The sequence below is a fragment of the Patagioenas fasciata genome, chromosome 1, assembly GCF_037038585.1.
Source record: "Patagioenas fasciata isolate bPatFas1 chromosome 1, bPatFas1.hap1, whole genome shotgun sequence".
Lineage (NCBI taxonomy): Eukaryota > Metazoa > Chordata > Aves > Columbiformes > Columbidae > Patagioenas > Patagioenas fasciata.
The window spans coordinates 110,562,654-110,588,292 of NC_092520.1; the positions used below are offsets into that span (position 1 = coordinate 110,562,654).

At 34.6% G+C, this 25,639-nt stretch overlaps 1 protein-coding gene across 4 annotated transcripts in view; it reads right to left on the reverse strand.

Annotated features, from left to right (window-relative positions):
• Positions 1–239: 239 nt before the first annotated feature.
• MOSPD2 (motile sperm domain containing 2) overlaps positions 240–25,639 on the reverse strand; it is a 33,535-nt gene continuing 8,135 nt past the window's right edge. For 2 of the 4 annotated variants that reach the window (XM_065859300.2, XM_065859292.2), the window contains exons 3-15: positions 23,056–23,211; positions 22,214–22,300; positions 19,512–19,666; positions 17,199–17,259; positions 15,948–15,986; positions 14,863–14,987; positions 12,746–12,916; positions 9,911–10,023; positions 6,191–6,287; positions 5,285–5,381; positions 4,612–4,741; positions 2,800–2,902; positions 241–2,298 (exon numbers count right to left, since the gene is read on the reverse strand). In XM_065859300.2, coding sequence (XP_065715372.1) covers positions 2,152–2,298; positions 2,800–2,902; positions 4,612–4,741; positions 5,285–5,381; positions 6,191–6,287; positions 9,911–10,023; positions 12,746–12,916; positions 14,863–14,987; positions 15,948–15,986; positions 17,199–17,259; positions 19,512–19,666; positions 22,214–22,300; positions 23,056–23,211 — 1,481 coding nt within the window. In that variant the 3' untranslated portion in view covers positions 241–2,151. Of the gene's footprint in view, positions 2,299–2,799; positions 2,903–4,611; positions 4,742–5,284; positions 5,382–6,190; positions 6,288–9,910; positions 10,024–12,745; positions 12,917–14,862; positions 14,988–15,947; positions 15,987–17,198; positions 17,260–19,511; positions 19,667–22,213; positions 22,301–23,055; positions 23,212–25,639 lie in introns of all 4 variants that reach the window. The other 2 variants (XM_071812828.1, XM_071812823.1) reach the window with 1 other exon arrangement.

The following is a 25,639-nucleotide window of genomic DNA, read 5'->3' on the forward strand; positions in this document are numbered from 1 at the left end:
TGCTACCTTATTAAGTTAAGGACTCTGCCTAAGAATTCATGATCATCTATTTTACATTTGTCTGACAAGTATCATCACAACTTCTATTATATGACAGGCTATGACTCATTACCACACTGACCCCCTCCTTCATATTAAGTACCGAAAAACTAACAAGAGAACCAAAACCTCAGGAGATGTAGCTATTTTTAAAAGACTAAACATTCACAACTACATATTTCCTCATATTTATTTTGTAACAGTATTTTTTTAAAACATATTAAAATAGAAAAGATGTTCATCTGTTTCATCATACAAAGAAAATACCAACATAGTAATAAAATACTGAAAATATATGAAAGCACCAAAACATTAAAATATTCATATTGGCAAAGATTCTAAGAATATATTTCTTGCAATTTTATAGTAAAGTGCTATTCAATCACTGAAATTAAGGAATTGGCATTTTAATAGCATGGTTATTATTCTCTTCAGGTTACAAGTTACTTCGTTACCTTTCTCAACAAGACAATAACCCACTTGGTTGGAAGCAAAGCATTTTCACGCACATGAAAATAACATAAATAACAGCTACATAGTAAGCAGTGAACAATTTAAGTTGCCAACTCATTTAGAAAACAAAATACCAAGAAGCAAACTGAACAGAAATTGGATCAGTGAAAAATTAAGAAAACGTAGATTTGGTAAAACATCATATAAATTAAGAGAGGGGAGAAGACTCTGCACCAAACAGTTCTTCAGACTTGCCTTTCACATGGTAATTTTTTAGTAGTCATATTGCTGCTTTATTAGTTCATCAGTTGAGTAATGCATTTTTTTTTTTAAACTGCCCTTGTCTTGTTCCTAAAAATGATACTATCTCTACAAAACACTGACAAGATACTGTAAGGAAAAACACAGAAGCAGAATATGACCTTTATTTTTCCTCAATAATCTCTTATCATCTATTGAAGTCAGCAGACAAAACTAAATGATCTGTTACAAAGCCAATTTGTAGCAAAAATTAATTCTCATAAACAATTTTAGATTTTTAGACCTCATCAAGAGTTAACATTTTAAATGTACAAAAGATACAATCAGTCTCTTTTTAAGTGTTTATCATTTTAATATACAGATTTACAGCAATGAGTACAAAGAATTCTGTTTAGCGTAAGTTCTCACTGGTTTCATACACCATTTCCACAACAGTTTCTGAGAAATGGCAGATACAACACATCTATATTGCCTTCAACATTATTTAATCTTCCTGACTTGACTTCTTTCATAAATTAATCTGTAATTTAAGCATATTGCACATCTCAGAATAAGTTCTTACACTGACTACTCACTCGCCTTTTTATGAACCAATAATAGGTCACCAAAAGTCAACTCACACTCCTTCTGCAATTTGGCATAGAGTTGCTTTCCAAAAAAAAAAAAGAAAAAAAAGAGAACAAGAATAGTGTCTCATCATTATTTCATTAGTATCTTTGGAATCAAACAAGGGTTATATTCCTGGTCAATATAGCTGTGTATGTGTTATTTTAAATAACATTTCATTCAGAAAAAGCACAGAAATAAGGAATTTAACCAATTAAAGCAATGAGCCAGAATTACTAAAATAATGACTAACAACAAATATCTTCCTTAACTTGTGCATGTACATAGACTGTATAAAAAAATTTGGCTATACTACACAATTTCTGTAAGTTTTCCTGAATGAACAGGTTAATCTTTAGAATACACTAAGCTGACTGCTTGCACCTTCTATGAGAGTAATTCACGATGTAAGAATGAACATGATAAAAATAAATGAAATATTTTATTTAAAATAGATGAATAGAGGCAAAAAACCTAGACAGCTTTAAATTATATTGTATTTGGTTTCTTTCCTCTAGTTCAGTAGTATTTGAGTTGCACAGGGAAAACAGCTCTAACATCTTTCTCATGCCCTGTTTTGAGTTCCAACTTTCAGTAATTTCCTTTGCCGGTCATTCTTTTCCTCTTCCTTTGCTGGTCATTCTTTCTTTCACCCAACAAGTTGTATCATTGTTTGCTGTTGCGGACTCACAAACCTCATTTTGGCAGTTCTAGAATCTGAGAAGAGCACTGCAAACCCTTCCATCCCAACCAGCCACAACAGGCAGCACGTCCAGCACGCAGGAGTTCTTTTTAGCTTCTCTGGGTATACGACAGGTAGAAGCAGAAGGCAACCACAGTAACTGACAGTAATGATAAAACAACTGACAACTGCTGGAACCAGAGGCAGCGATCGATCTGCTCTTGAAGTCTTCTATTAATTTGCAGTAAACGAGTTAGCTGAAAACAGAAACAGTTTCATTAAATTAGAATTACTGCACCTGAAAGTACTTGTTAACTCAGAGCTATTTAGCCAACGAGCACAGTAAAGACCTCTCTTAATGATCTCTCAGTGATATTTTTTCGATTACTACACACACTTCAGGAACGTCTTCCACTAAAGGAGCTTCACATCTCAAGAATTATGGATAGCTCCTATTGCCTGTATCAAGCAAGTGACATCTTTACATTAGGAAGCACAAGATACTGCTGAGGCTGATATCCCAGATCTGTAATATACACAAGAGGAATGAGCAAACAGCACTGAACGTAGTATTTTATGCAACCATTACCATTTGACAAAATAATTAAATCACTGTCACTGATTTAGTTACTTTCAACTGCTAAGCTTTTCAAGTACTGTAATTTACAAAGTACCAAAGAGGTTAGTACAAATTCTTTTTACCTCTATGATATTTTACAATTTTGTTCAATATTCAGCACAGAGGAATACACTATTACCTGTATATGTAAATCTTCATTGGTTTTTGCTGGAGTATTAAATGCATTCTCTTTTAAAGTCAGAGAAGAAGGCTTACTACTTTCTACAACATGACACCTGAGCCTGTAAAAAGGGAAAAAAAAGTGCACCAAAAACCATAAATTCAATGTAACGTTGTGTAATTAACAGTAAACAGTCCATCTAACAGCTATTATATGCGCTTCATCATCTGTTTTAGTTGATTAATTTTCTAAATTACTATTGCAACGATAGTCTGAAAAGGCTTCCTCAGTCCAACGATTACTTTCTATATGAAAAGATGTCAAAATGTAAAGTCAAAATTACCTGCATGTTTAGTTAAAATATACCTTCTTCATTTTAAATTCATAGCACAGGATGCACTGGATTATTCAGTCAAACACTTACAACGGGAGACACAACACACTATTGAACAGCAAACAAAATCTAAAGGTTTCCTTTCCATTTTAACCCTTAGCAACAACATTTTTTCATGTACTCCACCTCCTCCACAGTTGAAAAAGCAGGAACAGAATTTCAAAGCATAACTGAAGGTAATGGAATCCTATGCAATTTATAAAATACCATAGAAGCTTCTCTGGTAATGTGCAAGTCAATTAGTAAGGGAATGAGGCTGAGCATTTTTCTGTTTTAAGGAAAGAGAAATGCTAAAACTTCTCTAGCAAGACAAAACAAAAAAGGGACAAATACGTGTAAAAAAATCTAAGTAGATTCCTCAAATGATGTACTTGTGCATATACTACAAACGATAATTATATTCTTCACTACTTTTAATCTAGTTTTACTATAAAGGTCAGTTTTGTTTTCATCAGTAATGTATGCACATGGCACACTTTACAGGTGATAACGCAATCAAATAATCTCTCCCTATTGCTTCAGGGTCTGTCTGAAAAAAAATTACAATATTTATGCAAGGAAGCTTAAGCAAAATCTACATCTTATGAGTGACCTTAACAGGGAAGAAAGGGATAAGCATTTGAAGCAAAGATAGAGCAAGACTTAGGCATCAAGTCTCAAAAATACTTTTTCCATGTTAATTTTGGCCATCGGGAGGTAAAGGCAGCTGAAAAAAAGACCCCAAAACCCAGGAACAATCTAAAGTAAAAATACAGTCAAATTATTTTCTTTTAAAAGGTGAAACAGCATTTTGATATCACGACTCTAAGACTTCTGAATGAAAGAACTACAATGAACTTTTCCTAGAAACACGTGATACAACTAGTGATACAACTAGACGTGAACAGATGAGGGAGAAGAGTAACACACATATTTAAGAGAGTATGGGGAACCATATCCTCCTAATGGTATTTTTTCACTATTGAAAACACACATATGAATATGCGATAGGTTTTACAGAAATTTTCTACAAAATGATGATTTTTCTGTAGCAGAAAGGGAATATTTTTTGTCTAGAAAAGAGTTTTGCATTTGATATGTCTTCTTCCCTTGCTGCTTTTTCTTTTTTTTTTTTTGAAAACTCAAGTGGCACATTCCTATTAAAAAAAAAAAAAAAATCTACTGGCCACATGTATTGTCACATTCATTCACATTTTTTCTACTCAACTCTTAATCAGCACACTAATGACAACAAAAAGAAGAGCACATACAGAATACCATGACATTTTATGCATTAAAACCACCTCTTATCAGTTAAAACACAGCAGAAGCCTCACCAATATCCATACAACTGGGTTTGGAGAATCCTTCACTGATTATGATATGCAAGTGTTATAAATCTGCTCGATAATAACGGCCAAAAAAAACCCCACGTTAACAGAAAACCGTATGCTCACCTATGTTCCATTACTTTGGTCCTAGGGACTTCTTTCCAAAACTGAGTCAGTTCTGGTACACCTGCTCCAGAAGGCTGGTCCATTTCTGCTGCCATTATAAGGAAACGATCCTGCAGAGAAGCTGCAAAACCTGCTCTCAAAGAAAAAGAAGAGCAAAACTGTGTTTGGATAAAATAACAATATTACAAAGCGTATAGAAGCATTTTTGAACAAAAGTGTTTTAAAATGAGAGCTTGTTTATTGCAGGACATAGGACATTGACTACAAATAAAACTAATGAAATAATTATCTAAAACTCAATAATTTTGATTACAGTCTTTCCAATGTTCTACAGTTTAATTTCAAAAGAACTAGTTTCATCTGAACAATTCAGGACAACCCACAATGTTGTAAAGAACGTATTCTCCAGCAAATTCACCTGTCCTTGCAACAAATTAGGAAACTGACTTACCACAGATTAACTCCCACTGTAGTAAATCAGTACAAGCAGTTTCAAATGCTGTCTGACATCCATGTGTTTTTACAAATAGTAACACTCTCATACAACAGTCGAGTAGCCATGCATGAGTCAGTCTTACACCCCAGCAAGCACATACAAAAGTTAGTATCAAGAGCAGTCAGCCTGTAAAACTGGTCCAGACTTCTTAAAAATTCTATTCAAGATTTCACTTACCACCATGAAGAGAGACTATTATATCCAATGACATGCCAGGTTCACAGCTGCTGTTGCTGGGTTTAACTCTGTATTTTTCAGGAGCAGTTGTTCTCACCTATAAACAAACAACACCAAGCACGCATATAGCAAATCCATTCACAAACTATGATTGTTTCATAACTGTCCTCATTTTGTAATAACTAAAATTCCTAAAAGCTTAAATATGAAGACGTGATAATACACACAGTCTTTAAAATACTTTATTTTGTAGGAGTAATGAGACTCTGGTATTTTACCCTTTCAACCGGTTCTTTCTTTTCTACTATATGCTATTTTTTTTTCTTATATATATACTTTAAAAGAACCAAGAACATCAAACTAACTATCTGTTAAAATTCTTAATACAAAAGTATAGAAACTTCAGGTTTTTGTGTGTACTGATAACACAAAAGATGTGGTAGAAATCCAAATCAACACGCAAGTCAATTCAGTATTTCTGAAGAAAACATAACTGCATTCATTCCTCTGATAGGGACATTTGCAGATGGAGCTGCATCATTTTAGAGCATTACTAACTTGTTCCCAGCCAAGATTTAAAAATGAGAAAAATTTTAAAAAGATCACTTTGCAATATTCAAGCCTTTCTTTTTTGGAAAATATTAGACACTCACTAAACTAACCATCACCATAGTTCTTTTTCAGTCAGTGCTCCAAAAATTGGTATTACTAATTATCCCCTTTGGGGTGGTACACAATTGGTATAAATTCAGCCAGAAGATTTCTTTGATCTGCTTCAAACATCACAATAGAATTATAAAAAGTTTAGACTGAAAAGTGTGTTTATCAGTATTTTTCCTCCTTACTTAAGACAAGAAAAAGTTACACATTTAGTAAAATAAACCAGGCCACACATAAAATACTTACCTTAAAAGCCACTATGTTTTTAGTGACATTTGTGAGAACTATCAAACATTTTTTCTCTCCAGTTTCTTTGGATCCAAAATATAGTTCTTCTGCTGGGCTAATAAGAAATTTAACAATAATTAATTTCCTCATATTATCTTTACAACATATCATAGAAAATAAAACGACTACACCTAGAAGAAAATAAATACTTTAAACCCTGCAGCTACAGTCACTATAAACAATTTTTAATTAAAAAAAGCTGTGAAAACAAAATGCAGAAATTTTGTAGTGAAGTTCAGGGCTGACTCGTGACCACAAGCAGATCTTGCTGATTCAGCTGTTACTGCCCTTGACTTCTTCCATCTGGAAGACCGTGACCATCTGCAACAGCAGGAATAGCAAACATGTATATACAGTCCCTTCACCCACTGCATCTTAGAGCAGCATGTTATGGGAGAAGCATAATTCATTTTAATTTATGCTAATATTAAAGAGTATAAGGTGTCACAAACGGGGAGTAATTTCCATCTTGTACGTCTATCCTTGTAATGAGTATAGTGCCCACAGAACAGGAGCAGGCAGATATCTGCAAATGGCAATCGTTTCAACCACCACGGCCAAATTCACTTGTACTTATGAGTCAGTCTTCACATACTTCTGGGGACACACGCACAAATAAAGTTATTGCTTGTTTTTAATATTATTTTGCAATTAGGAGAGTCATGCATGAAATCTTTTAAACCATATCCAACTAACGCAACTCATTTTGGAAGAAGCATTCAAATGAACACTACTAGGTCAGAAGCAGGGCATGCTCCCATACTACCAGTTGAAAGGAAACTCAAGTAACAAGGGAAAAACTTCTTTCAATATGTTACATCAGGAGTACACAAAGAACTGCCATACTACACAGTATCACAGAACCGCATATTGCTCTAACAGAAAGCCTTTTTCAAAAAAACCCTGTTACTTCTTTTCCCATTCTCCCCTTTTAAGAATGCAAATTTCATGTTAGTTGGATCTCCTTACATTATACCAATCCTCCTTTCTCCTCTCACTTAGACCAGTGTACTAGCTGAGAAGAAAAATCCTTGGTGCTGTACGGCAAGTCTAGAAGAGTCATCCAGTGGTGACAGTGGGGTGGGGGCATGCCTGTGTTTTGCAATGCATTAGGCAGCTTACATGACAATCATTTTTTTCTGCTTTTTGGTGGGGATGAGGGAAGCGTACTGAGGCAGAAAGCAAGAAACTGATGGGTTTAAAAAAGATTAACAGGGTAACTGCATTCCCTTCTCCCTGGTTTTCTTTCATTCCCAAATTCTCAACTTAAGTAACCAACAACAGCAACGAATGGAAGAATTGTAATGACAGAGTATTTTGGTTATCTTAATACTGTGCTATTGCCGCTGGGTGTTGCAGTAATTGCAAGATGAACCACAAATGAGACAGGAAAGCATTAACTAGCATTAAAACAAACCACAAAAATAACTCAAGGAAAGGGCAGTTCCATAAGAACCTGATCTTTCCTGTTCCACCACCATGTCTATTTACAAAACAAGAAATGGGGCTTCAGGGTCACTGCTGTATGACTGTTTTCTGTCAAATCAACCAGTCTCATAGTGCTGGAAGTGGGTGGTGTGTAGTTGTTGGGAGGGTGGGGTGTTTTATTTTAAATGAACACCTACACTTTTTAATTTTAATCTTTACTCTGATGCACGGTGGGCAACCGTTTCAGCATCCACCAGCAATTCTTATCTGAAAATACACAACACAAGCTAGTCTTCTGTCAGAAAGTTCAAGCAAACTCTTCCAATTTCATTTATTGAGGAGGAAGGTCAATAAAGACCAGGCTTTCATAGTAAGGTATGCAAGGCAAATGCAAATGTCTACACCAGTAGAGACAGATAACTAGGTGAGTATGACTACAAATGTGAGAAACAGAGGGGCACAAGTAGAATCATAGAATAGCTTAGGCTGGAAGGTTTGTAAAAAATTTCTTCCTCATGTCTGGCCTAAATCTCCCCTCTCCTAGTTTAAAACCATTACCCCTTGTCCTGTTGCAAGGGGTACCCCAGCTTGGGTCATACACCAGAGCCAACAAGTACTCATCAGTGCAGGGGTCCAAGGAAGCACAGTGAGAGGCACAGAAATGCTGCTGGTTCTTGGTGATTTCATGATGTCAGAGCTGCTGCGCTCCAGCCTCCCAATCAGGCTACAGGCTGTTCCTTCATGGGGCAATGCTGCCACCAGCAAGGATACACGGTAATTATACTGGCAGAGCTTATAGTTTCTCAGAGAGGCTGCTGCAAATAGTTATACATGGGACTATATATTATCAATTCTAAAACTTCAGTGTCCTAAGAAAGATTCCAGGGAAATAAAAACTAGTTCTAGTTTCTGCAGAGCTAGAATATTACTAAAAAGCATCAACTGCGCATACTCTCAAGAATTTACTAAAAAAAAAATAAAAAAATAAAAAACCACACCAAACAGCAAGGATGATGGAGACATTAGTATTTTATTTTTGCATGACAACAAGACTACAAGTATTAGCACCTCTATACTTGATTAAGTTTACTCTTTCATGTAATTTACATGAACTCCAACACCTCTATTCCAATGGTAGAACTTGGAATGTTTTAATAGAGAAAAGGCTGGGGAGGCAGGGGGGCTGGGTGGTGTTTTTCTTTGCTTGGGTTCTTTGTTGTTTTAGGTTTGTTTCTTTTTTTTTTTTTCTATTTTAAGTCGATAGAAGAACACAGCAGATTTTGTCATAGAGACAGAAAAACTTCAAATATTCTTTTAAAAATTAATCACAATTCTGCAATCTCTGCCTTTGTCCTGCCATATGAGAAAGTAAGTCTAAACAGAGGAGGGTTTTTTGCACAAAGTACTATAAAGATAATTTGCATTTCAAAACTGGACACAAAAATATTTTTTCATGCTAATGACCATGTCATTATCTAAATTCATTACAAAACTAATCCACTATAGAACTTACAAAATTATCTAAGGAATTACCTATAAATTAGATATTTTCTTCATTCATCTAATAGCAAACTGAAAGTGAAAATGAAAGTTCACATCTAAATCAATTTCTAAACAAGCACCTTAACCTGAAAAGCAGTGAAAAGAAAAATCGATATTGGCTAATTGATTTTTTTTTCCTAGTTTAATGATAAAAAGCAGATTATCTGCAGGATGTAAACATCTTGGATGACAAAAAAAATCTTCTGAGCAGATATGCCATTTACACAGAGAACTTCCCACACAAAATAAATTGGACCCATTCGGTAACATTTAACTGGTGCAAACTACTAGTGTAGACATTTCCACCACCTTAAAGGAATTCAAGCAAGATTTAACAGCAAAAGCTGTCTTAGTAAATACATTGTTTTTTTCTTAAGCCAATGCAATCAGTGTCAAACAACTGCTCTCATTATACAGAGGCACAGATTTAACTAAATCAAATGATGGTTTCTCAACACAGATGAAGCCATAAATGCTTCTACAATGCTGTGAAATGCACACCTACTAATGGGGACACCAGGGATTCCCTAAAGACATAAAACAAGAAAAATTCCAAACTTTGTAAAAATCATTCTTAAAAGGATGTTTATAATTATTTTCCTCTAAGAGTCTGAAAAAAAAAAAATTGTGTATTTTGCAAACCAACTAGTTCAGTACTCAAATGTCCAAGGCACATTGAAAAAAAAAAATATATATATAAATTGTTACCTGATATGTAATAAAGGTCCTTTAAAAGTGGTTAATGCTTTCTTTGCATTTTTTGGTTTGTTCTCTGTTTTGTCAGTTTCCTCTGATTTGGAAATTTGTTCTATAGAATTCATCTGAGTAAAAAGGACAGTTATAATGATTAACTAGAAACCTGGGTTACACAAGTTACAGACTTATGCAGGTATTTAGAAGAATACGAGGAGGCTCATTTCAACAATTTATATCTTGCAGACCAAGCTTAATATGTATTTATTCCCTGAAGCTGCTTGAATTTCACTGAATAAAATTATTTGTTATAGAAGTTACATAATGTATTAAACATGCGTGAAACAAAACTTGTGCTTTTTTCCATGTATTTTACCCAATTTTTGAACACTCCAGACAGATCAAGTTATTGTTCTTGAAATATTTAAGATTATAAAGCACTGATGCTATTCTGCCGCTGCAAAACTTTTAAATTAAAACAGATATCCAAATACAATCACTGAACACTGAATAGCAAACACAATAACAATCCCACACTTCATTGTATTGCAGAGTTGCTAAACAGATGTCCACTGCTTTGAGATGGAATTCTGAAGTATTGGAGAACTTGAAAGAAACAATGCTGATTGAATTGGTGCATCCAAAACTGCAGATATCTTAGGTTCTGAGGGTCTTCCTCTATTACATCAAGAAAATATATGTCAACAGGCCTGGACATCTTATTATAAAAAAAATGAAAAAACTCTGGAATTAAGTGCAAAATGGGCCAGGAAAGCGAAATACAGGAGACTGAAATAATAAGTGATACCATGACTCAAGATCAGCTAGCTGGACAGTTTCCTTAGCCTTGTCTTTATTCTATTTTATTCTCTCTACAGAGAGAAGACATAAAGAGAATTAAGTTTATGTAAGTTTGAAGTATGGGAATGAGAGGAACACAAGACTTTGGAGAAAACCGGTTTTATGAAAAGAAAACACACAGCAACTTTATTTTTTTTTAATAATTACAATTATAGTAATAGGTTAGTGTGTAAATAGACTGCACTAGTTATGTGTTGGGCTTTAATCTACATAAACCTAATTAAAATTACCAGAGAAAATATTACTATTGCACACACTAAAGGTGGAAGCATCCACAGGACGGGCACTTACTGAGTTTACCACTCAAGGCTCCCTCTACTTTGTGGGAAGAAACGGGCCCTTCTATAGGACAAGAGGAAGCATACATACAGAAAATAAATCAGATGAAATCTTAGTGATGACAAAAGTCTGCACATAAAGACTGGTAGTGTAGTAAATAATGAAGACAATATCTTACAGATCACTTGAAATCTGTTAGTTTGAACGCTGGTCTTAATATAAATACTCTTTTTTTAATAAGACACAGTCAAGTAAAAAAAAGAAAACAACAACTTAGAAACAGGAAATGCCAACCTTTCTGAGAAAATAAGGGAGTATTTCTGAAACATTTTGGAAAAGAACATAACATTGAAGAAGCAAACAATGGTGTACTTGCTGCGGAAAGAGCAAGTATTATTCTTAAAGATGTGACCAAAAGAATAGCGAGTTGAAGCAAAACAGTCTACTTCTTACAGAAACGGAACCAACAATGAGATATGGTCTGAAATTTTTAAAGTGTGTTAAAGGTAAGGCCTTATATGTGCCTTAAGATCATTTGATACATGATGACCACAAATGTCAGTCTTAGTTCATTTGAAAGGACTAAATAGCACCTTGATTACACTTGATTATAAGAGAAAATAGCAAAACCCATTATTTTAAGAGTGAAAACAAAAAAAAAAAAACAAAAACAAAAACAAAAACACACCACCAAAGAAACCCACACCCAAAAAACCCCCACAAACAAAACACCTTAAGTAGGAAGCTGAAGTCAGCCAAGTAAATGAAAAACAAGCACTGAGACTATTAAGCACCAAAGCCAACTCATGCACTGAACAGGAATTCTCCACTCTTCCATATCTGACAATGAAATTTTGGGAGCTGTGCTACAACCAAAAGAAGCTTCCAAGTCTAATGGTCAAGAAGTCACCAAGGTTACATAAAGCTTCCTTTTGACCTTAAGGTCACTGAAATAATTTACTTTTGAATAGCTGGCCAAGTTGCAAAGAACAGTTGGACTACTCAAAGTAAGCTGTGTTTCAAATTATTCTGACAAAAACTTAGAACAGTAAATGAAACTGGAAGCACAATAAAGCATTCTGATTTTTTCTACTATTTTCTACTGACTATCATTGCATATTCCTAAATATCACCTCATATGGACTTGTGTAAAATAACTATGTTTCTGGATAAATATCACTGCAGGAAGATTATATTGTAGAACTAGATCAATAGATTAGGGATATTATTTCTCCTGAGACCAAATGAACACTTTTGTATGTTGAGATTTTATCAATAATTTAAGAAAACACATTCACATTCAGTAAAGTATAAATATCTAACTTAGTATTTTCTCATGTACATACTGACTTAAGCATCTGAGAAAACGAGATGTATTTTCAGATGTACACCACTAGATACCTCAAGATGAAAAATAAACCAACTAAACCAAACCAGAAAAATTTTAAATTATACTGTACAATTCACTATATTCCAGAGATACACTAAATATTTGGCACACATTTAACTCGTTCAGAAGCATAACCTGGGCTTCACAGACTAAGATGCAAGACTGAAACTGAAAGTATAATTTTCATTTTTACTGGGTTCTTTTGTCAAACTGGAAGGCGGAAAACACCCAAAAGCCAAACATGAAACAAAATTTATATGCTTCCTGTCCCACTTTGTAACATTTAACTAGTCTTGCCTCAGCCTTCAGAGTTAAGATACCTTTTTCTGATTAAGGCTTTGTTCTTCATTCAGCTCCCCAGTCTCCTTGGTCTCTGCATCTATCTCTTCTTTACTTTCATGCTCATCTTCACTAGTAATGGGCCCATTTTCACATAGAGGAGTTTGAAAATCATCATCAACCAGTGGAGGATAACTGTACTTGAAAGAATCCTAAAACATAAGGAGATTTTTAAAGGACCGGTTATTTAGGAGGATGAGGAGTGCCTTCTCAAGTATTTTTAATGGAAATACTACCAATTTTTTGTTGTTCACTGTTTCATTTATTCATTTTAAATTGGACTCCTGTGCACAAAGCTCACACTACCATTATTTTATATATTATCATCATTAATAAACAAATAAATACAGTCATCCAATGAAGCCACTAAATTGTAACAACTGGTGTTATTTATAGTCACAGCAGAACTAGAATATCTGTCTATCGATGATCAGCATTCAGAGTCTCAATGCTGAAGATTTTTTCTTGGTTCTAGGAAATGAGGTTTAGAACCTCCGACAGCTATTTCTAAAAAATGCTCCAAAAGTGACAAAAAACTTCAGTTTTTCTTTGTATTTTATTTTCATAATACCCATGGTTTGGAAAAAAGAACAACAACCAACCAAACAAACAAAAAAGCCCAAACAATGCCCAAACCAAACCGAAAAACACACAAAAAACCAACTACCACCAAACAAACAAACAAAACCCAAACCAAACAAACACAGACAAACAAACCCCACACCATGAATCACAGAATGTTAGGGATTGGAAGGGACCTCAAAGGATCATCTAGTCCAATCCCCCTGCCGGAACAGGAACACCTAGATGAGGTTACACAGGAAGGCGTCCAGGTGGGTTTTGAATGTCTCAGGAAACAACCCCAAACAGTCCCTCAGGTTTAACCTTGTGTGTAGACCTTTAACATATCCTGCAACCCAGACCTCACTCTTTGAAATGCCAAGTCAATTTAAAGACCAATATTCAAGACACCTGAGTAGTATAGAAGCAGCATAATGAAGTTCTCAACGCTTCTTCAGTAAAAGTAGCTTTTCCATTGGAAGACCAATAAAAACAAAACCAACCCCAAACCACATAGTTTTTGCTATTTAGAAATTCTCTTAATATTCTCAAAATAGTTTTATTACGCTAATGTTAGAAACAGTGTTTAAACAGGGATCTCTGTTCCTACTGCTTTTTCAAACAGTTTTAAATCCCAGTGAAACTGAATTAGTCTGCCAGCCTTTCCAGAAGAGGAGGAAAATAACCCAGCTTTGCCTCCTGTGAAACAAACTTGGGCCATGCCCACAGTTTCCAAACTATGGTACCAGCAGGGAGTTAAATAAAGGTGTCTCAAGAGAGCTCTACCCATAAGCAAGTATGTTTTCTCAAGACAAAGAATAATTTTGAAGGAAAACATCCTCTTTCTACAAGTTCTGTGATGAAGATCATGCAAACTGATTCACTAGTTTTGTGAACAATGAAATGTTGTACAAGATGCTTGTGCTGTTTTGCTATTTAGACTGCTCTAGAATAGGATCCAGGTTCTATTAAAGTAATACTGGAATGCAGCACACTCTTTGGAGCCTTAACATGGTCTTAAAAAAAAAATCTTTTACAGCCACATCTTGAAATGCAGCCCTAGAGACAACAAAGGAAAAATAATTGCGGTATGATGATCTCTATTGAATCATAGCTTTGGAGGAGGATGAAAACTCTCGGGGGGCCATGAAACCCATTTTCTGTTCACAGGACTTGTTTCATAAAACAACACAATCTCTAATTCATCAGGTGGGAGAAAAAAAAAAGAGTAGAAGAAAGAATGACACTTAAAATGGAGGGTTTTTTTTTTTTTAGAGGTCTAAAGTCTAAGTGGTTTCCAACGACTTGAAAGACGATGAATGATTCAGACAAAATATTTCTGTACTGAAGATTGCCAGATATCAAATTCTTATGAAGTTAACCTATTATATATTAATCAGATCTACAAATTATCATTGCAGAACAATTTCAAGAAATTTCACATCCATGAAGTGTGAACTTTCAACCCTACATACATAATTTATATAGGTGTCTCTCAAGCTATCACAAAAGGACCGTGAATTGTTAATATACTTACAGTTCCACCCATGTGAGGTGGCAGATACTCTCCATTGATGTATTCCTGTACATCACTCTTGTTTGTGAACTTTAACATGCTTATTGCTTCTGGGCCAAGCCAACCCTTCACAATTTTAAAAGCAGCTTTAAAAAAAAAAAAAAAAAAAAAATATATATATATATGTAAGTTGTCAGGAAGGGGTTTTTTGCAGTGTATTTATTGGTAGCCCTTATAGAACACAAGTTAGCTACATCCCATAAGATACAGCATGGCCTACTCTGAAAATATCTTTATAATGGGGAGAAACAGTGCAAGAATATTATTTATAGAGAAAACATTTTATAGATGCATACTTTTCTATAGATGAATCTAGATAAACCACAGACTTTCTTTAAAAGGCTATCTTCAATTTAACAAATGACAACTTTGTTGTCTTGGAATTTCATTCAGGAAGCACTAAGGGGCAAAATAAAATTTATTTTCAAATAAAAGAAAAAAGTGAAAAGATATGGGATATATATACACTCTTCCTAGTTGAAATGTTTTGCAGCTTTAAAAGACAACTGTATAGATCTACAAAGTACTTTCAAATACCAGAGTTATTTCAGTGATGGTAAAATATGAATATACGGAAAATGAAAAGTCAGCATAAAAATACATATTCATCTGTGAAAAATACAAGAATACCATGCTTCTCCTGTGCATTATAATTGAATTATTGAAGTATAAACATCAAAACATATGTAACAATATCAGTGTTCAGTGTCAGTCATCTACCTTAAGTTGTATATTCTAGTTTTTGGCTGGTACAGATGTCCATTATTTCTACATCATTAGCAGACCTAGCTTTGAGAAGATTAGTTGGAAACATTCAAGGAATAGACTATTTATCAAGGTACAAAATACAATGGTAGAAGAAAGAAAAAAAAAAAAGAAACTTACGCAACCTACAAATCAACAGATTTAAAGATGCATGTTTAACAAGTTCCATCATTCAGCTGTATCTACGCAGAGCAAAAAAAAGATTCCTATTTATGCTACTAATTTTGAAGAGTTATCACAATCTAAAAAACCAAAACAAATAAAACCACCAAACAACTCACCATTCATTATCCATGGCATTTCAAAGATCACTATCTTTGCTGAAGGGACAAAAAGAACAGGAAACAATCTGAATACCAAGTTTTGTGTATTTCTCTGTTTAAGAGGTGGCACAGCAATAACGGCCATGTAAACGATGAATACTCAGTTTTATAAACCACCACGTTTATTTCCCTGTAGGAGTAATTTTGTATGGTTGTTTTTAACATGTATAAACCTATTTCTCTTACTATATAAAAACATTAGCTGTTTGCTTGGAAAACAGTTAATAAAATTCTAAGTTGCAGACTATTATATACTTCTCTTGGAAGCTACTTTTCTGACACACTGTTACTAAGAAGTAATCTCCTCAAATAAAGTAGAGAAGAGTAAAACCTCAAACGGACCTAGGAAAAACAACTATTAATGGTAATGAAAGTTCAACAGGTATATTCAGCACCTCTTCTTCCCAAAGAAACAAATAGCAAGAGTCTTTGTAAATCTACGCTTTTTCCAACTTTTGTTTTAGCAGAGAAGTCTGAAAAGTTGGTATTTAGACTCAGAAATTCCCTAAATTTTTCTCTGAAATTTCAAAAAAACCCACCATAATGTTGCATTGCATTTAGTTTGGTATTTGATCAAAATTATGAATTTTGAACAGCAAGCTGAAATCTAATATTCAGAGTTTAAGCAGTCGCTGTACAGAATTTTGATATTCAGACACAGGTTCACTTAAAATTTATAACTTATTTAATATTTACTAGCAAAAACTAATCAGTGATTTCCTGCCCATAAAAAAACCAGCAGGCAAGCATACAGGTTTTTCCAAGTGTGTAAACAAACATGCCTTATTCATGTTCAGAGTAAACCACTGCTCCCTAAAATTTTCTACAGCCACGCATTTGTCCCCTGAAGACTCCTAAGGATACAAACTGTCACGCAAGTTAGCAAAGCTTCCTCCCAATTAACAAGGAGCAAAAAAAAAAAGACAATTCAGTTCTATTAGATGCTTATATCAATTTTTAATCTGTAAAAACATGACTTAGATTATTATTTCATGAAAACCTAGTTGATTTTTGATGAATGTAGAGTTTATCTACAATACAAATTTGTGCTGACTTACAAGCACAAAAATATTCTGAATTTGTAATGTCCACACAGTTACCACATAAAGCACATGCAAAAAGAGCTGGTCTCCCCCATCATCTGTAATATTACAAAATGCTCTTATTACACAAGTCTACATTACTTCAGATTTAATATACAATACTTACTGAGGAAGTTTGGGTAATAATCTGTAAAACAGTTGACAATAAACCGAACAAAATCCAAGTCCTAAAATAAGAGCACAGAGCAAACACACTGTTAATCTAAACATTAAAAATATAGGCTTAATCAAGCTAAGGCATTTATTGAATAGTACAAGATACTTATATTGTAATAGTCTATATTCAAATTTTACACATACTACAAACATCCAAAGTCAATGCAATGCTTTTCACTTCATTAAATTGCTGCAGGATTGTGCTCAAACTTAACTCTAAAAAAGAGGACAACAGATGTTATCAATGCAATAATTTAGGTATCTAAACCTCTGCAGAGTATCAACAGGATTTAACCTCTACAGGAAATATACAGAAAGAATAAATCTTTATCACTAGAGATGCTTGACAAATTATTTAAATCTTTACAAGGGAGAGCACTCAACATACTTATATTTGTCTTCAATAACTTCTCTTGCATACTGTTCAATATACTACAGCACTAAGAATCTTCCAGAGGAGAAAAAAAAAGGTTTTCATTTAAAGAGAATTTTTTTGTTTAGTATTTGCTTGAATATTAGCTTGTAGTATGGAAAGAAATTCTGAGCAGAGGTAGAACTCCAAAGAGCTGGGGCCCCCAACATAAGATGGACATGGACCTGTTGGACTGAGTCCACAGAAGGACCAGGAAGATGATCAGAATGCTGGAACACCTCTCCTGTGAAGACAGTCTGAGACATTTTGGGCTGTTCAGCCTGTAGAAGAGAAGGCTCTGGGAAGACCTTATAATAGCCTTCCAGTACCTAAAGGGGACTTACACAAAAGCTGGAAGGGGACTTTTTACAAGGGTATGTAGTGACAGGACAGGGGGCAATGTCTTTCAATTGAAAGAGGGTAGATTTAGGTTAGATATATGGAAGACATTCCTTACCACAAGGGCTATAAGGCACTGGAAAACACTGCCCAGTGAAGCTGTGGATGCCTCATCCACAAAGTCAGGTTGGATGGGGCTTTGAGTAACCTGGTCTAGTGGAAGGTGTACCTGCCCATAGCAAGGGAACTGAGCTAGGTGATCTTTACGGTCTCTTCCAACCCAAATTATTATGTGATTCTATCATCTTGTATACCACTTATTTTCAGAGTGATTCCATCCAGTGAGCAGACTCACAGAAACAGTACAGCCAAGTCTCTATTTCAAAATCCAGGTATGGTAGAACTGACTACACAGTAAAGGGTAAAGTGGGCATTATACGAAACTGGTATTGATAACAGAGTAAGAGATACCTAACCAAAGTACCTTATTGTGGTAAGGTGGGAAGTCTGCCATGAGTACTTATACTTTCCCAAGTCCTTCTAACAGAAGTGACCATTACTACTACTTTCAGAAATAGCACAAAATATATTGCTGATGGAGGCCCCAAGGTCTGTCATAAAATAAAAATGCTACATAGAACAGGCTCCTAGCTTGATGTAAACACGCTGTTACAAGATTTGTAGACAAAGAGAAAAAACCCAACACCCTGTATTGGAATGCACACAATCTGAAAGCTTTATTAGTAGCTTCAGCAACTAGAAACTAATCGAAACTTGTTATTTTCAGAGGCAGAAGGTAGCCTTCGGTAGGAACATTTATCTCACCTAGCTGTTGCTTGTACCAAATACAGTATCATTCATTTAAGAGCATAAAAACAGTGACAGATTTCCAAGTAATGATCAGAATCCCTTGTTCATTAACAAGGCTGCTGCTTTTTATTCCACTGGCTATGCAAAAGCAGTACCATAAGATATTATGAGGATGAATCCATTATTTTAATTAGATCTAGAACTAGAAGTACAGGCCATTCAATAACTACATGTATTCCAGTTACCTGAAGTGGTGCAATAAGGTATGAGCCATCAGTGGCATGGATGCATACCAGTGATAAAAGCAACATAGTAGATGCCCATAGTAATGGAACAAACAAGTGAAGCATGCTCTGGAAAAGAACTCAGAAATTCAAGTTCTTTTAGGATAAACTGTACTCACAACAAAAGATGGCTCAGCGTATAGCCTTTTGGATTCTTAAAACTAAATTCTACTACTGTCATTCATGATGACTGACAAACCCAGCTGGTGAGCAACTACCAAATACATATATTCACTGTGACTCAGTCACCAAACTAAAAGCAAGTTTTCAGTGTGCTGTACAAGACTTAATATGTAACAATGATGGGAGCAATTGTTAAGTTTTCTAAGTGTCAAGGACTGCACAGGGACTCCCCTTTTCCTGGGGACATAGTTTAAATAATTCAGAAAGCACTTGGAAAAACAATCAAAATACTTACTATATGACTGATTCCTGTTTCAGACATGTCAAATACCACTGTTAGGGGCTTTCCATGATCTCTCTTGGCATAATGTTCTAACCAAAAAGCTACCAGTTTCTTTTTGTCAAGTTGCTGTTTAGGATCTTTTGTATGATGTTTCACTCTGAACCAAACTTGTGAGAAGAAAGAAAAACACACACAAAAATGAAACGACAGATCCAAATTAATGGAAAACATTATGCAAATAACTACAGAGGATGCACTGAAATGTATCACTCCTGAATTTGTATTCTACATTTCTACTGATTTTGTAGCCACTGAACACCCAGAAAAACAACTGCATGCCTTTCCACACATCCCCTTTCCTTGCTCACATTTCTATATTGCAACTTTTTAAAAATTGAAAATACAAAGAATTACAGAAGAGTAAAGTGGAAAAATACTTTTAACTTACTTAAAGACCACATATCTACATCATTATTTCATAACTTCATATTAAATCATGTGGTCCTCAAATATGATATTATGTTCTGCATATATTCTGAGTATTATTGTAGTTGTGAAATGTATGCTTCTTTTGCTTAATTTTATATAGCATTGTAGTGGACACGTTTGAAAAACTATTTATACATACATTATGAATTATATAAAAAAACCAGACCTTTCCAAAATAAAATAAAATAAAAAATTCCAGAAGATAAGCAATGAAAGTCCAATACATACCCTTCTGGAATAAGAAATGAATCATGCAGAGACAAGTTTTTCCATGAAAAGTAGCATATTCCAAAGTATCAGAATTTATTAAAAAGTCTAAAACCAAATTATCAATTATACAATGGAGTGACAAAAGAAGGACTCAGGGCAGCAATGTGTCTTCATGTTTGGTACCTCTACAATGCCAAAATTAGACAAGCTCTGAAAATAATTGCAGATATATTCCAATATTTTTCTCTCTGAAACTTGGAAAGTCTTACTTTAAAAAACCCCAATTTCTTCTCCATGTCTTTTATTCCCAAATGCAAATAAAAATATTTTATGGTTCATGTACAGAAACACTACTATTTTTACACATAGCATATTAACTAGATGCTGTAAGTTCAGAATTTCAGAAATACAGCCCTATTCAAACACAGGACTCCTGTGAAAGTAACCAGTAATTCTTGAAGAAGTTCTTTATCCTTTAAAATGCCTGTTTGACATAACAGAACAAGAACAGAGCACATGGCCCAAGAAATACATTTCTCAAATGTTGACTAAGCTGGAACTCCAAACTACGAAACAATCTGAATTTGTGTAACAACTCAGATATTCTGACCCAATTAGCATTCACAGAAGAAACACTTCAAGTATAGAAAGAGAGGCATTAGTTACATTTCAGTGCCTACAAAATCAGGAATCAATATTAAGCTGACTTACACATCCTTGTCATGAAACAATTGCATTATTTTCTCATTTCAAGCACTGATGCAAGAAAAGTTTTTTTTTCTACTTCCCCCCACCATGATTTCACCAAATGGAGCCACCCAGTATACTCATGTTGATCTTTCGAAATGCTATAAAAAGGTATCACTACCACTCATCCTTGAATACTTACCATGGAGGCTAAAAGAGAATCATGAAGCATAACAAAGCAGCAATTTTTTATACAGCACTAACATCTGACAATAATAAGAAAAGGGACAGTTTGACAAAACACATCCATAGAATAAAAACTGCATTTTCCTGGTCATGGTGGTTTTTTTGGTGGTGTTTTTTTGTTTGTTTGTTTTGGTTTTGTTTGTTTGTTGTTTTGTTCTGTTTTCTTTTTTTTTTTTTCTTTTGGGGGGGGAAGGGTTATTGTTGTTGGTTTTGTTTTTTTTAACTAGTATATTAGTGTTTAAAAACCAGCCATTTCTGTAAGAGATTGGACTGCTAGTGTATTTCTGGAAGCACAAACTAGACCTTTCAAACCAAGGAAAAACAGAATTTTGGGTTTAACTTTTTTTTTTCCTCCCCTGAGGTTGGAGATTGTTGCTTGGAAAGCCTCATGAGTTATTTGTTTTAAGAGCCTCTTTTGCCTTGCAGGATTTAAGCTTAATTAAAAGTAAGTATGCAAGATGTTACAACAGATTCATTTATAGAAAAATAATACTGTCCGTCTATTATATGCTATTAAAAAACCTCAGGAGTATTTCAGGCAATATTTGGTATTTCCTGATAAATCTTATTGTTTAAACTCTAAGTTAATCATGCAACTTGAGAGTTCATTGTCCAACAATTCTCAGCTGTCCAAGCTGCCACTGAACATTCCAACAACATTAGAAAAAAATGGAAATACAAGAAAACCATTGCAGACCTCCTGTGAACCACTGCAAGTATGCAAGAATGTGGGTTGCTAGAAAAGGAATGAAAATGCATTGTAATAATGAACATTTCTACTAGTCATATACACACTACGGTAGATACAGAAACAATGCACACCAATAGGAAAGTTAAAAACTGCATTATAGTTAGGATAAAGGTTTATTATTTTTGAAAACTGCTAACACATTTTGCTTATACCAGTTCTGTGATCCAAAGAGATACTCAAAGTTATCAACTTCTCGTCATTTTTAGTAAAAATAGTTGCCAAGATGTACCTAATTCTATTTTTAAAACGTTTGTTTTTCAAAATAGATGCTAAAATGCTGGACACAAAACAATGATCAATGATTGAAAATATGATCTGCTGTGTAACTTACATAATTTGTAGCCCTCTTTATCATACCCATGCAGAAAGAGAGCACCAATTTCAAACAGCCATTTTGGAAGGACAGATTCTGTCAAGTCTGCAAAGCAAAATGAAAGATTATTTCAGTAATCATATTAATAATCACATTGTGACTTAACAGAAGCCGCTAAAAATACAGAAGTATAGCAATAAAATACAAAAATGTCTTTATAAACCACTTTCCAAGGCCCTTCCTAAACTAATGAAAACACTGAGCTCATTTGAAATCTTTACTATCTTCTTCCTCTCATGTTGTACAGTTGGGTCTATTTAGGAAGAAATAAGAATTTTTTTAAATTGCTATAAGAAAAAAAACACTGCAAATGTTTATTTTTTGCTCAAATCTGCAAATCTTCTTGCTCTACCCTTTAATTCAGGTCGTGACGTTCTATAGATAAATATCTTCAAAACATTCTGACAACACAAAAAATAGATCTATTCTGGGGTGTGAGACCAGCACTACTACAATGAAAACCCAGAACCCTGGTTTTGTAAGGTTTTCACTGTTGTTTGTTTAAGGACTGAATTCTAGCAAATGCACAAAGACTAAAGAAGATATAGTTGTCTTCCTCTTAAACAACCTTTCAAAAGACTTATGGAAGCACATCAAAACAGCAAGATAGGTCAAACTGAAAAGCAATAGTTCTATTTTTTAATTTTCTTTGTTAATCTGAATAGAAAAGTCCTGGCCCACCTCTCTGTGGTACGTACAGAACCTTTAAAAGGTGCTTAATGAAACTACATATAGAAATCAGTGATAGTTCAATACAAAACCAACATATACCATTGAAATCATTATATAACATAGCTTACCATTAACGGTATATTCTTTCCTCCACTGAAAGCTTTCATCAATCATCTTTAATGTATCATCTATAACGTCGTGACGCCAAATCAGATAGTTTTCAACCCATTTATCATCTTGCTGAAGTCTTTCCACATCTCTAGAATCATATTTATCCGATTTATCTAGCAAATAAATCAATTCTTGTAAGAATATAGCATTTGCTATGAAAACATGAACAGATTTGTCAAGTATCACTATAAGCATCTACTAGGTACATAAGGTTTCTTTCAGTCTCAAACTTAAGCAGACAAAGTATAACATCATAAATAGAAAACATCTACCTACTGTGACAATATTTAGGAAGACTACAAGATAACTGTCACTAGAAAAATATTTTCTGGGATCCTTATTCAAAGGAAAAACATTACAAAACAAGATGTGTACAGGGAAGATGTAATTTTCCTAAAAACATGTTTCTAGAATTAATGTAAATTAATATATAGTCTAAGAATATGTATATTGATGAATGTATAATATTAAGCATCACCAGTTCAAGCTTGAGTTCTCATACTTATGGGCATCACCAGCACATCAGATCACAAAATGCCAGCGAACAGATGTTAAAACGGCTATTTTTGGCCAGGCACTATACATCATTTTAAATATAACAATTTTGTTTAATGCAAAGATCACACACTCCGCACTTCTAAATTGTTACCTTACTGAGGACAAACTAGAGGCAACTCTAGAGTTGTACAAAATCCTCAAATCTCAAGCTCTTGTTTCAGAATAGCAACAGGACAATAGATTAACAAGCTTTAGGAAGTACTTCAGATAAAACAAGAGTTGCTGCTGCTCCTTTTTTCCTAAACCTTGACTTTTTTTTTTTTTTGGTTGGTTAGATTTTTGTTGTTGTTGTTTTTATTGTTATTTAAACAGTAAAGTCTGTAAATACAAATGCTTAAGTGGGCCTATTCTTATTGTAGTTATGCTCAAACAAAGGCTTAGTTTTTAGATCAATGCTTGTCTTTACCTCACTGGAATGTAAATCAAGTAAGAGCTTTCTAAAAGCAACAGACACTGATATACATCTCTTTGCTAACTATGAAGAATCCTCAAACTCTTCAACTTTCCACTTAAATTAATTTGTGATTAGTATGAAAAAAAAAAATAAAGACTGGCTGTTGAAAAAATAGATGAGAATTTGAGAATTTCCACATACTGCAAAGACTATTCCTTTGTCAGCAGCAATAAACTCTAAGTAACTACTTAGTATTTAGAACTGTGACTAGAAGGTTTAGGGATGCATATTTCAATCAGACATCTTAACTCCAAGGAAGATGTTAAGAAAAGGACATGATTAAATTCTGCTAATATTTTTAATTTTACTGGTCTACATGCAAAGATATGACTTATTTTACCTGTTCTTTACGTTATACTGTTTCCTGTGACAAACTAGTCAATATAACTGTAAGATTATATCCATTTAAAATGCACCCATTCATTAAGAGTTATTATAGTTGCACTTCTCCAATGCATCTCTTCACATCCAACAGCTTCTCACATAACATTATGTATTCAGTTCCTTCTTCATTACGGTTCAAATTTCTCCTTCCCGTAATCCCATCCTACTCCCTTATGCTGTTCCTTAGCCAAACTATAGCCAAATCCCACTTTCATCAGTCTAAGTCCCCTAGTTGCTCCCCTCTAACCACAAGCCTCCAATCCACTAAAGACACTCTCAATTTTCAGCTCCTTCTCTCTTCATTGCCATACTTGCACCAGACAGCTTATTTCCTATACTCTGACTAAACCCAGTAAAGCAAACACTCAGTACATGACTGAAATGATGTTTAACTTCTCCGTGGCTCTAGGTCAACCACAGAGGGAATAAGTTGCGAAGATCTGGGGTACTAAATTTTGTGAAGTCTCAACTGCTCATTTGAAATTTGATTATTACCCCAATGATTTATGATTTAGACACTCCTACCTGAGAAATGCTAACAGTATAGAGTTTCAAGTTAGCATCATAGAAATATAACATTAGAGAGGATTTATGCGGGTCACTTCACTACTGACTCCTGCTCACAGCAAGGCTAATTAACTTCCCAGTTGAAACAGGTTGCTCAGTACCTTTTTCAGTCAAGTTTTCTACCCTCAAAAGGGTAGAAAGATTTCACAGCCTCTTTTCGTATAACACAAGTTCCAACCCAAATCCCTTTCAAAGGTATTGCCATGTACAGTAACTAAACTGGCACATCCACAATCAGCTAAAGCAAGAAAAGCACTGGCTCCTCTTAGCCAAAGTATGCTGGCTATTCTATGCTATGGATTATTTCATAGAATAGTTTGGGTTGGAAGGGACCTTCAAAGGTCATCTAGCCCAACCCTCCTGCAATGAACAGGGACATCTTAAACTAGATCAGGTTGCTCAGAGCCCCGTCCAGCCTGGTCTGGAATGTTTCCAGGGATGGGGCATCTAAGGCCAACGGCATCCTTGGGCGTATTACAAGGGGGGCGGTTAGTAGATCGAGAGAGGTTCTCCTTCCCCTCTACTCCGCCCTGGTGAGACCCCATCTAGAATATTGTGTCCAGTTCTGGGCCCCTCAA